The 12,008-nt window shown below is 59.8% G+C and overlaps 1 protein-coding gene across 1 annotated transcript in view; it reads left to right on the top strand.

Annotated features, from left to right (window-relative positions):
- Positions 1–1,788: 1,788 nt before the first annotated feature.
- The window catches only part of STX1A (syntaxin 1A), a 66,627-nt gene continuing 56,407 nt past the window's right edge, over positions 1,789–12,008 (top strand). The window contains exon 1 of the mRNA XM_032707650.1: positions 1,789–1,890. Coding sequence (XP_032563541.1) covers positions 1,861–1,890 — 30 coding nt within the window. The 5' untranslated portion in view covers positions 1,789–1,860. The remainder of the gene's footprint in view (positions 1,891–12,008) is intronic.

Below are 12,008 nucleotides of genomic sequence, written 5' to 3'. Positions count from 1 at the left end.
CTCTGGCGGACCCCGGTGGGGCTGTCCCGGCGGTCTGAGCTCTCCCGGAGGAGCGGGAAGGGGGCCCGGGGGTACCGGGGTCCGACCCCGCATGTCCCCGCTGCGGCCGCGAGGGGGCGCCACGTCCCAGAGAGGGACCCGCACCCGCGGCGGGGTCACAGTGCGGGACAGTGCGGGGTGAGACGGGGGTGCGGGACAGTGCGGGGGGTACGGGACGGTGTGGGATGAGAGGGGGGTGCGGGACAGTACGGGACAGTGCGGGACAGTGCGGGGTGAGACGGGGGTGCGGGACAGTGCGGGGGGTACGGGACAGTGTGGGATGAGAGGGGGGTGCGGGACAGTACGGGGGGTACGGGACAGTGTGGGATGAGAGGGGGGTGCGGGACAGTACGGGGGGTGCGGGACAGTACGGGGGGTGCGGGACAGTGCGGGACAGTGCGGGGTGAGACGGGACGGTGCGGGACAGTGCGGGGGGTACGGGACGGTGCGGGACAGTGAGGGGTGAGAGGCGGGTGAGGGACAGTGCGGGACAGTGCGGGGGGTGCGGGACAGTGCGGAGTGAGAGGGGCGTGCGGGGCAGTGCGGGACAGTGAAGAGTGTGCGAGGCTGTGTGTGGGGTGAGGGGGCCATACGGGGCAGTGTGGAGTGTGCAGGACAGTGCGGGGCTAGGGGGATTGCGGGACAGCGCAAGGCGCGCGGGACTTTGCAGGGTGAACAGGGCTGTGTGCGGGGTGAGCAGAGCCCTGAGGGACTGTGCGGGGTGATCAGGGCTGTGTGCGGGGCTGTGAGGGGTGAACTGCATTGGGTTTGGCCGCAACACCCGAGGGGTAGACCCTAGCCTCTGCACCGGGGGTACCCAAGCACTGGGCACCCCATGGATGCCAGACACGTGCAGGCTGCCAGAGCTGCAACCAGTGGCCCTGCGGCTGGATCCGCTGGCTACAGGACCTGCAGGAACCTGCGGGCCCCGGCTGCGTGAGATCCCACTCCTCTCTGTCCCGGGAAAGAGGGGGCACAGGGGTGTCTCCCAGCGTTGCCATTTTCCCCAAAAGCAGCAAACTGGCAGCGTTCGTTTGAGCCCTGCTGACATCTGCTCCGGGCAAACCGGGGTTTGGGGTCCCCAGGGTGGTCCCCCCAACATCCTCTGCCTGTCCCCAGGCTGGGGGTCAGGGCCAGTCCCTCCTGCTGGTGCCCCCAAACCGTGGTGTCTGTTGGACCCCCAGCCCCGGTGCTGCCACTGCCGCAGTGACACCCAGGGGTGACCCTGCCCTTGGGGCTGCCCTGCTGTGCGCCCCCCCTACATCCTGAGAGCATCCTGATGTGACGTCCCACAGCTGTGGCCTCCCGAGGTGTGATACCCCCGACGTTATTCCCAGATGTGACTTCCTCCTGTGGGCTCCTCAAGTGTGACACACCCCCCGCCCCCCAGACGTGACTCCCCCAAGTGTCAGGTCCCCTGGGTGCGACCCGGAGCTGCGACCTCCGCGCGCGGACCCCTCCCAGTGCGACCCCCGAGACGAGACGCCCGCAGGTGTGAGTTCCCCTGGCTGTGACCCGCAAGAGGGACACATCACGTGCTCCTCGGTGTGTGTCCCCCCCCCATCCCCCGGTGACACCCGCCCGTAGCTGTGCCCCCCCCCCCCCCCGGTCGCCTCCCCGCGATGTGAGACCCCACGCGCCTCCTCCCCCGCAGTGTGACCGCGCTGTGTGACCCCAAGGTGTGTGTGTCCCCCCCAGCCTGTCCCCCCCCACCCCGCCGGTGTCCCCCCCGCCCCGCCCGCCCCGCTCCGCGCATGCTCGGCGCGCGCCCCTCCCCGCTCCGTCCGTTCCCAGCGGCGGCGGCGGCGGCGGCGGGGCAGGATGAAGGACCGGACCGGGGAGCTGCGCGCTGTGAGTGGGGGGCGCAGCCGGCGGGGGGGGGGGGGGGTGCGGGGGATGCAGGCAGCGCTCTGCCCCCATCGGGGACCGCCCGCCGCCGCCCCGGCCCCCCCTCCGCGGGCCGTGCCCCGAGCGGCGGCGAGCGGGGCTGGGCGGGGGCCGGGGGACCGGGGCTGAGCCCCTCCCGGCCATCGGCGGGGTGTCGAGGCGGGAGCGGGGTCTCTTCTACCGTCGCGGGCCGCTCCGGTTCCCCCTGGCTTTGCCCCGGGGGGGGACCCGATCTGCGCGGTGCCGGGGGCCGCGGCGGTTGAGCGGCATCGCCGCCGGGCAGACCGGATACAGACGCGTGTTGGGGCCGGTGCGGGGCCGGGCGGGGGCTGCCGGCGGGGCCGTGCCGCGCTCCCCCCGGGGCCGTGCCGCGCTCCCCCCGGGGCCGTGCCGTGCTCCCCCCGGGGCCGTGCCGCGCCCGCCGCGCTCCGCTCCCGTTTTGCGTGTTCATCCTCCGGCGCGGCCGTTGCGGCGGGGCCGGGCAGCGCCCCGGGGCCGCTGCCCCGCGCTGGACCGGCCGTTGCCCCCCTTTCCCCCCACCGTGCCGTGACCGGGGGTGTCCGCGGGGCGTCGGTGCGGCCGCAGCCGGTGCCGGGTCCCGCGGAGCCCTCGAGCCCCCCGCGGTCCCGGGGCGCGGGCGGTGGGAGGAGGCGGCGGCTGCGCGTGGAGCATCCCTGGAGGAGCCCCCCTGTGCCCCCCGCTGCCCGTGACCCGGACCCCCCTCGTTCCCCCCGTTCAGCACCGTGGGGGTGCTGCCGCCCACGCGTGGGAGCAGCGGGCTGGCCGGGGACGCAGAACCCTAAATCCCGGGGCGCCACCCCGTGTCACCCCCCGGCCCTCGCTCTGCTGCTTTTTCTTGGTGGTTTTTTAATTACTTCACCATCGGGGCTGCCTGGGAGCGAGGAGGGATCTGTCCCTGGCGGGGGGGACCATACCGTGCAGCGGGGGGCAGTGGGGACGGCTGTGGGTGGCCAGGCTGGCTGTCCCGCAGGGATCCCACCGGCATCGCTGGGACGGGAGTTTGGCTCGGTCTGGAAAACAACAGGAGGATGGAGCTGGGGTGACGCCAGCAAGGGACCGAGGGGGTGGCTGTTGGGGATAATGGGGTGACTGCCGGGGTGATTGGGCGGCTGTGGATGGCGAGGGGTGACTGTGGATGCCCAGGGGTGGCCGTGGATGCCGGAGGAGGAAGGGGCTATATAAAGAACAGCTGCCCCCCCCCGCTCTGCCTGGAAAGCACCCAAACATGGGGCTCTGTCTCCACCACCAGCGCAGGCTGTGAAATGGGATTGGAAAATAGGCTTTTTAATAATAATAGTAAAAAGCAGCCTCGTGAATGTCCTCTTGGCAGCCGGTGCTGGCTGAGAAGTGATGCCATGGAGTATTTTAAAATCTCTCCGTTCCTTTAAATACGCCTTAAGAAAAATAAAACGTGTTTTTGCCTCACTCCCGCTGCTGCTCCTTATTCATCAGCCTCATGCTGAGGGTGCAGCATCCTTCCCAGGGGGCTCCTGGGGATGGAGGTCTGCTTTCCAGCATCCGGATGCCCCGGATCTGAGTGGGTGCTCCCCTGGCAGAGCTGCAGGGAGTGGGGCAGCGTGTGGGCAGCGTGGATTTGCAGTGTGGATTTACAGCCTCCGTGGTGGCAGGCACCAGGGAGGAGCAAGATGCTGCAGTGGACAGAGTCAGGAACGTTTGGGCTTGTTTTCTCTGTGCTGCCTCATTAATAGCCTGGTCCACTTCTTTCTGTATTAATGCAGTGTCTAAATTCTGCCAGGGATGATAAAAAAGAAGGATTAATATAAAAAGAGTTGGCATTGTTGGAGCAGAGGAGGAGATGCAGGGCGGTCACTGCTGTGCAGAACAAGAGCTCCATGTCTTAATGGGATTTTTAAAATGGTACTTGAAATTCAAAATGCTAATCCCAGCTCTTTTCTGAACCTTCAGGCTCCGGCTGGGATCAGACTCACTGGAGCTTATCCAGTGCCCTTGGTGGGGGTCGTGTCCCCAGGCCTGCTCTGAACCAGGGATGGGAAATTTAGCTTATGGCTGAAACATGTCCTCTTGTGGAGGAGAGCAGCTGAGGATGAGCCATGCAGGATGCCTGGGACGAGGCTGAGCAGAGCTTTGCTCACAGCTGCCCCTGTGTAGGTGCCATAGCTGTGGCCAGGGGTGGTCTTTCCTACCTATCTGGAGCGGGGCTGGAGCTGGTCCCCTTTCCCAACACCCCCAAAAGCAACCCTGATGACATGATGTGTGTGTGTGCAGGACTCTGAGGGTCCCACACTGCTCCATCCTGACAGGGATGTGGCAGCTATTTGGATGAGACATTGGGATTTCCAGGGCGTGACACAGGTCCAAATGGTAAAATAATTATGAATGATGTTTTGAGAGCAGGGGAAAGTGAGGGAAATGTGCCAGTGTCATAGGATCATGGAGTGGCTTGGGTTAGAAGGAACTATACAATTCCAACTCCCCAGCTGTGGGTAGGGACACCTTTTTCTGGGGTCCTTTCCTCCTGAGCCCATCACTCCCCTCCAGCAGCTGTTTTTGGGTGCCTTTCTCCAGCGACACCCATGTGTTTGTGATGTGACACTGCCCTCCCCAGCTCCTGCCAGCTACGTCCCTGCTCTGAGCTTCTGCCTGTGGGAGTTGTGGGAGGTGGGTGTTAAAAATAAAAGCAGAGAGGAAGCGAGGTGGGCTCCGGGTCCAGCTCCGTGGATCCACCCTGTCCCCTCCTGCGGCAGTGAGACCTTCAGCGGTGCCCCAGGACCCACAGCCAGACCTCGCTCCATCCCTTCCCTTTAATGCTGTGCTACTCCCACTGAGGCTTTCTCTCCCGGGGACACAAATGTGAAGTCAACCACAGCTGCTGTTTGCAGAAGTCGGGTCTTGTCTATCTCCATCTCTTCCAGACCTCCCCCCCCCCATTCCCACAGCAGAAAACCCTACAGACCTTAGAGACACAGAGATATATTTCCTTGTTTAAATGCCGTCTTCCTTCCCTTTCTTAACCCTCTCGGTTGCCCTACGTGCTTCCGAGCTCTCCTGTTCAGCCACAAGGGTCACGTAAATAATTCAGCTGCGCTCGGTGCCTCCCGGCCGGGAGTGGGGCTGTCACGTGGCGGGTGACAGCCGGTGGCTCGGTGTGGCGTGTCCGGCGTGTCCGTGTCCGCGCAGCCGCCTGCTCCGCCTGGGCTCGCCGGGCTGGGCAGCGATGCTCAAACGCTCAGTTTTTGGGGCCGGGAGGAGCAGAGGCTGCCGTGGCAGGTCTTGCACTGTGGCTGCCCCTGGAGCATGGCCCATTCCACAGGCTCCAGGGCAGGGAAACTGCTTTGTCTGCTTCCCCGGGGCCGTGGGGCGGGATGGGGTGAGACACCGGTGAGTCCTCGCTCCTGGGGATGTCAGCCAGGCACGGAGGAAGGTGACAGGAGGGGTGTAGGTGAGCCCTGCACGCTCTCGTGTGAGATGCTCCTGTGCTCCCCAGCGCTTGTGGGGTCCTGGGTGTCCCTGTGCCATAGGGACATGGTTTGCAGCAGCAGGCACACATGGTGGTAGGGCAAGCCAAAAATTGGGAAAAACCTTTGATGTGCATTAAACATGGCAGCAGGCAAAGCCCAGCCTTTAGATCAGCTCTGGGTGGTGTGTCATGTCCCCAGCCCAGGACGGGACTGGCAGGGTGATGGATGGGGGTTTGGGGGACAGACAGACCTCAGAGGGGACGCTGAGCCCCAAGGTCCCTTGGTGTGTGCTGGGGAACCTCAGGTCTGGTGCGTGGGGATTTGGTGATCCCACTGAAGTCAACGTGAACGCAGGAATACTCTTGGCCTCCTGAGACCTGGTGCCAATCTGTGGGCACCGAAGACTGATAAGAGGGATAAGTGCATCCTGATATGTTGTCTGCACGCTGGATGTCTGAGAGGGCTGGAGCCAAAGGGGTTGAGTCTCGTTGTTTTAATTGCAGTGTCTTTGTGTGCGAGCTGCTCGGAAGCTGTACAAATGTTTGTTTTGCCATGTATCTCCCCGTTAACAAGATTTCTCAGGAAATATGCAAAATTATCACTACAGGCAGAACATGTACAGTAAGGCTCATTAAGCTAAGTACTGTGATAAATTGCTACTTCCAGAAAATTACGTATATTAGCAAAAAGGAGGTGAGTGAGCCCGAGTGGAAGACCCAGGAAGACAGAGTGTGCAGTGTTGTCCTGGCTCTGGGTGACCTGAGCACACCTGCGTCAGGGGACGGCTGAGTGTCCTTGGACCGTGGAGTCTGCAGGATGATCCTACAGGAGATGGGTGGGGAGGGGAAGGCGAGCGGAGGACAGCACGGGAAACGGAGATGGAGTGATGCTGTGTCAGGACCAGACCAGGCACAAAGCCAGCAGGGCTGTCTCTGCTTAGAAGAAATATGGAATGAGGCAAGTCTGGAAGCACAAGGAGTAGAAAGTTCTGCTGAGCTGGAAGAAGGGAAGAGGGCAGGGGCGACGTGCCACAGGCTGCCTGAGCCTCTGTCTGCAGTGGCCTGGGACAGGGCAGGTGTTGGAAATGTGGGTGCTGCCTTGCCTCCCAAACCAGGGAGCAGAATTTTGTGTGTGAGTAGGGGACAGACTGTGGTGTGTTGTGGGTTCACAAAGTGGTTTGAGTTGGAAAGACTGTTCCAAGATCATCTTGTTCCAATGCCCTGCCATGGGCAGGGACACCTTCCACTAGCCCAGGTTGCTCTGTGCCCCATCCAGCCTGGTCTTGAACACTTCCAGGGATGGGGCAGCCACAGCAGGCAGACCTCTGAGTGCTCAGGTCCCACATAAGAGATATCCTGAAGCAACTTTCAGCCTTCTTCAGTGATGCTCTGAGTATTTCCCGTGGCGATGCAGCCACTGTCCCTAGGCAGGAGAGTCTCTTCCTCTGTCACCTTTTGCAGGAGTGCTGGAAGTAGTGAGTGGAGCCCAAGACATCTGATGGCCAAAAAGTGTCCTTGGAGGCATCTAGAGGAGAATGGGAAGTCCTTCTGCTGCAGCAGCTGTAGAAAGTTCAGGATAAGGAAAAGCTTCCCCTCAGTTGCCAAGGGACCTTTAAAGACCGTGTCATCCAACCCCATTGCCATGGGCTGGGACATCTTCCACTAGACTGGGTCCTGAGTGGGTTGTAAAATTCCAAATCTCCTGCACAAATTGTGTTCCTTTGCTCTTAGGCCAGCATTCTCCTTCTACTGGAGAAGATTCCTCCTCCCTGCTGCTGGCACCTGGGTGTCCACCCCAGGAGCAGGGGACAGACCTGGCCACACAGTGCTGAAATCTGCAGGATGAGACTGAGCTTTCTGTTTACAGTGCAGTGTTTGAGATTCTAGTGGATACTTACAGACTCAGGTTTCTTTTCATGGGAACTAACTAAAAAATAAAGTCTTCTGCTCACGTTGTCCTGTGAGTTTTCAGGAGCTCGCTGCTGCTGTGGCCACTTCCATCCTGCAGCACTCCTGCTGTGCTCTGTGCTGCTGGTTTGTTAATATGAACTCTTTCTTTATCTGCCATTGCTGGTCTTCCTTCTAGTCCTGTCAGACTTCAGGTCTGTGTATGAAACAGCTGTTAGTTTTGGTTTTCCAGAGGATGTTTGCCTTCTGGAGTATCAGTGTCCCACCTGGATGGTGCTGAGGTTCTTCTACGGGGTCTAGGCAAGAGCACCCAAAGAAGTGTCATTCCCATCTTTGAGTGTTCATGACTGTGTGAGCAACTTGGCCTGGTGGAAGGTGTCCCTGCCCGTGGTGGGGGGTTGGACTGGAGGATGCTTGAAGGTCCCTTCCAAACCAACACATTCCATGAGTGCCTCTTTGTAGGTGGTGCAGTGGCATTTGAAGGATTACCATTTTATAGACTCCCTTGATTTTCATGTGTTGATCCTGGTGACACAGCTGTGGGAGCTGTCCACGGTGCTGTCCACATTCCAGAACTACAGGAGGAGGTCAGTGAGTTCAGCTCGTTGCCCTCTCCAGGATTGGTGGCACCTCTGTCACTTATTCTTCAGAGTTTAGTGGAATTTTACCTACTTGCTTCTAAAACTGAGTTTAAGAGTGACCAGGGCTCTGATTAAAAGGTTGGGCTTTGTGCCAAAGCCTGTGAATGTGATTCTGCAGCAGTGAAAGCCAACACCTAAGGACAAAACTCTTGGAAATCATGTTCTCCCTTGCACTGCTAGTGCTGAAATTTGAAACACCTCCTGACTCATGCAGATGTTGCTGAATGCTGAAGTCATTTGTGCCTTGGACTTTTATTCATTAAAAAGTTGTCAGTGGGAAGTACGGGCTGGTTTTGGTGAATATAAGAGTTATAGAGAGTTTTAGTTAGAGAGTTTCTTAGAGGAAAAGCCCTCTAAGATCCAACTGTTACCCCAGTGGTGCCAAGGCCACCACTAAACCATGTCCCAAGTGCCACATCTACATGTCTGTTAAATCCCTGCAGGGATGGGGACTCCACCACTGCCCTGGGCAGCAGTACCAGGGCCTGACTGCCCTTTCAGTGAAGAAATTTTCCCAATATCCAATTTAAACCCCCCCTGGAGTAACTTAAGGCTTATGTTCAGCCACTGTCAGCCAGCACCCTCAGGTCTTTTCCCAGCTTTCCAGCCCCTCTGCCTCCAGCCTGGAGCATTTAAGGGGTTGTTGTGACTCAAGTGCAGGACCTGGCACTTGCCCTTGCCCTTGTTGAACCTTATGCAGTGGCCTTGGCCCATCGATCCAGCCTGTTCAGATCCCTCTGTAGAGCCTTCCTGCCCTCCAGTAGGTCTACATCCCACCCAACTCAGAGTGAGGGTGCCCTTGATCCTCTCATCCACTTCATTGATAAAGACATTAAACAGGAGTGGCTCCAACATTGATCCCTGGGGAACACCACTGGCGACAGGCTGCCAGCTGGATTTAATATTGGAATTGGACATAGCTGAGTTGGGGCCTGTGTGCTGTGGAATGGCCAGTTTATCCCGGTGCACAGCTGTACTATATCGTCTGCAGAAAGAGCTGAGGCTGTGGGTAGTTTAAACTGTGCTGTCAGGTCGTTCAGCTCTCCAGGGCTCTCTCTCAGGAGCAGACCCTGTCAGTCCTCACCCTCAGCCTTGAAACCACCTCCCTGAAAACCCTCTGGAGCAGGACCTCAGCCCTGGAGGTCCTGAGGGAGGGCCTGTTTTGGCTGCTGCAGACCCCTCAATGTGGGGGGTCAGGGCAGCCCCAGGGCGAGGGGCTGGGAGACGCTGGGGCTCGTTCAGGCGAGGCTGTGCTGAGCTGCCCTTGTGCTGCCGAGCGTCGCAGAGCCGGGCTGGGATGTTTCCAGGGATCTGGGCATCCATACGCTCTCCTACGTGTCCTGTAGGCTCTGCGAGATGGCTGAGAAGAGATGTCTGTGCCGCTCGCCACTGAGTTATTCTGACCTCGTCCTTCCCTGCGCAGCCGCGCGTTGGAAGGAGCTGCCGTGGGAGCTCCCGGTGCCGGCAGCGATGCCTTGGGCTGGGGGGGGCTTGGACACGGGAAATGAGGCAACTGGTGTTGGGAGTGGGACCCCCGTGTGCTGCTCTGTGCGGGGACACGACCCACGGCTGCTCGGAGGCAGCTCCCAGGAGCAGCCTGTGCCGCGTGTCCCGCGGCGCTCCGGCTTCGGCACGGAAAGGGCGTCATTTTGCGAAGCGAGTCAAGCCCAGATGGCTGGAATCTCTCCGGCTGGGCAGAGCCGCGCGGAGGTGTCCGTAAATAAAAACAAACAGATGCAGCCTGGGAGCGGAGCCGGCGAGCAGCATCCTGCAGCGCGGGGATGAGGCCTTTCTGTGCTTCGCTGAACGGTCCCTAAAAAGGGGGTGGCAGCTGGTGTGGCTTTTTCCTTCCATTGTGCTTTTGTGAGGCTTGCCTTGTCTCTGGTGGGGATGGCAGGTGGCGTGGTGGGAGCCCCCAGCCCTGGGGGGGTCAACCCCTGTGGGGTGCTGGAGGTGGATGAGGGCTCACTGCCTGTTTGGGCACGGATGTTTCCTAGGAAGGCGTGCTGGCAGGGCTTGACAGAGGGATATGCCAGGGGTCAGCACGATCCTCTGGGTGCAGATATGCCTGGCAGTAACCATGCCCAGTACTCCTCTGCCCTGGCTCTGCTGCCTGCTCCCTCTCTGTGGATGCATTTGGACACGGTGGAATTCATCTGCAACGCTGACAGGAGAGGGCAGGAGCTCAAAGGCTGCGTGTGGCCACTGCTGAGGTGACAGAGACCCTGCACAGCTTGTCCTGCCACCTTTGCTGCTTGGAGGAGAGCAAACATGAAGTCTTTTCAGGTGGTCTGTGCTACTTTGCCTCTTCCAGAAAGTGCCTGCAGAGGGAACAGGGCGGGTTGGAACCACAGGGATGTGATCTGCCCGGTAATATATTTATTAGCAGTGTGCTGGTTGCAAAACCCACAGAGCTGGGATGCTCCAGGGCTCTGGACATCTTCCCACATGCTGCTCTGCTTTGTCAGGGAGGGTATCACAGCTCTGCTCTGCCTCCTCTTGGGATTTCAGCTCCTGTGGAGGGCACCTTGAACTCTGTGAGGCCCTGAAAGCTGCCAGAGGAGCTCTGCCTGACCTGCCCTCCTCATCTTGCTCCTGATGCTCAGCAGTGCCAGGGAGGCAGCAGATCCCAGAGCTGTCCCTGCTGCCGGCACGGTGCCCGCTGCTTGGCCTCCAGTGGGCTGGAGGAATAAAAACCTTATACAAAAAGGGTCATCCTCACCTACCCTGTGTGGGAGCAAAGCCTGGAGCCTCAGGATCCTGGTGCTGCCTGACAGTGCCTGAGGCAGGAGTGGAGGAGCACTGGTAGGATCTTGTGCCCAGTGCTGGGAGTGACGCTCCTCACTTGTCGCTGGTGAGCAAGCCCAGGCTTAAAAATTGTTTGCTGCTCATGCTGAGCATCACCCATGGGTAGTTTTGACTGAGACAGGAGCATTCCATGTGGCTTTGGAAACCTGGGATGCTCACAGCTGGGGTGCACGAAGCCAAAACGCTGTCGGCTGTGTGGATGCTTGTGCTTTCCTTTGTAACGTTTTAGTCTCGTTCCTACCTTGGCAGCAGTGCATGGGGGGACACTTAAAGATTGGGGTGAGAGTTGTGAGGGCTGGCAGCGTGCCTGGAGCGAGCCCTGGTGTGGAGGGAGATGCTGGGAGCAGCTGATCCTTCAGTACCCTGCATCCCATGAGCTCTCCCAGTGGCATCTCCTCCTCCTCCTCCACTCCTGGTCACTCCTCAGCTGCTGCCTCCTTGGCTTGAGAGGATCGAGGCAGTGGGGCCTAGTGATGTGCCTGACAGCAGGGGGTCTGAGGTGGCGTGGCACCGAGGGTGTTTCCAGTGACGTGGGTTGGACAGATGGTGCCCTTCTCCAGCCCAAAATGACAAGTGACACGTGCCCTCCCGACCAGCAGGCTCCATCCGTGTAATTTCCTCTTCACGGGGCTCCCGGCTGGGCTTTGTGCCGCTCCCCTTGTCCAGTGCCTACCCTAAATAACATCTCCCTGCCCTGAATAACATCTCCCTGCCTGTCTGTCAGCCCCTGTGTGCCCAGGGGTGAGCTGCCTTCAACCACGAGTGCCTCTGACCAGGCTGCGCCTGGCTTTGGCAGAAACCCCTTCCCTGGGAGGTGGATTCCCTTCCTTTCGGATTTCTGAGTCTGGCAGGGTGCTGTGGGCAGCAGGGATGGGACCAGGCAGGGATGTGGCACCCTTCAAGCAATGAGCCAGGACTGTTTTGGTAGGAGAGGAGCATCTTGGTGGGCAGTGTGGCGTCTTACTGCCCTTCCTCTGCTGCCCATCTCTGGCCTGTGTGGTCACAGTACAGGCCTGTGTTTAAAGTTAATGGTGGAATTACTTTCCTCACAGGCTTCAGAAATGGGCTCAGAATTCTGGCAAATTAAGATCCTGCCAGAATGATGGCAAAGAAAACTGGATAGGCTTGGGGGAAGTTGTGTTGGAGGTGTGTTTTCCTGTACAGGGCTGCAGAGGCTCCTTGATGCGTCCCACCCTGCTTGCCCTAGGAGGGGGCTTTTATGGGATCACAGAGAGGTTTGGTAGTCAGGGACCTTCAAAAATCAT

The sequence above is a fragment of the Chiroxiphia lanceolata genome, chromosome 20 (genome assembly GCF_009829145.1).
Source record: "Chiroxiphia lanceolata isolate bChiLan1 chromosome 20, bChiLan1.pri, whole genome shotgun sequence".
Classification (NCBI taxonomy): Eukaryota; Metazoa; Chordata; class Aves; order Passeriformes; family Pipridae; genus Chiroxiphia; species Chiroxiphia lanceolata.
The sequence above is the reverse complement of the archived record's forward strand: the minus strand, read 5'-3'. Positions and strand labels throughout refer to the sequence as shown.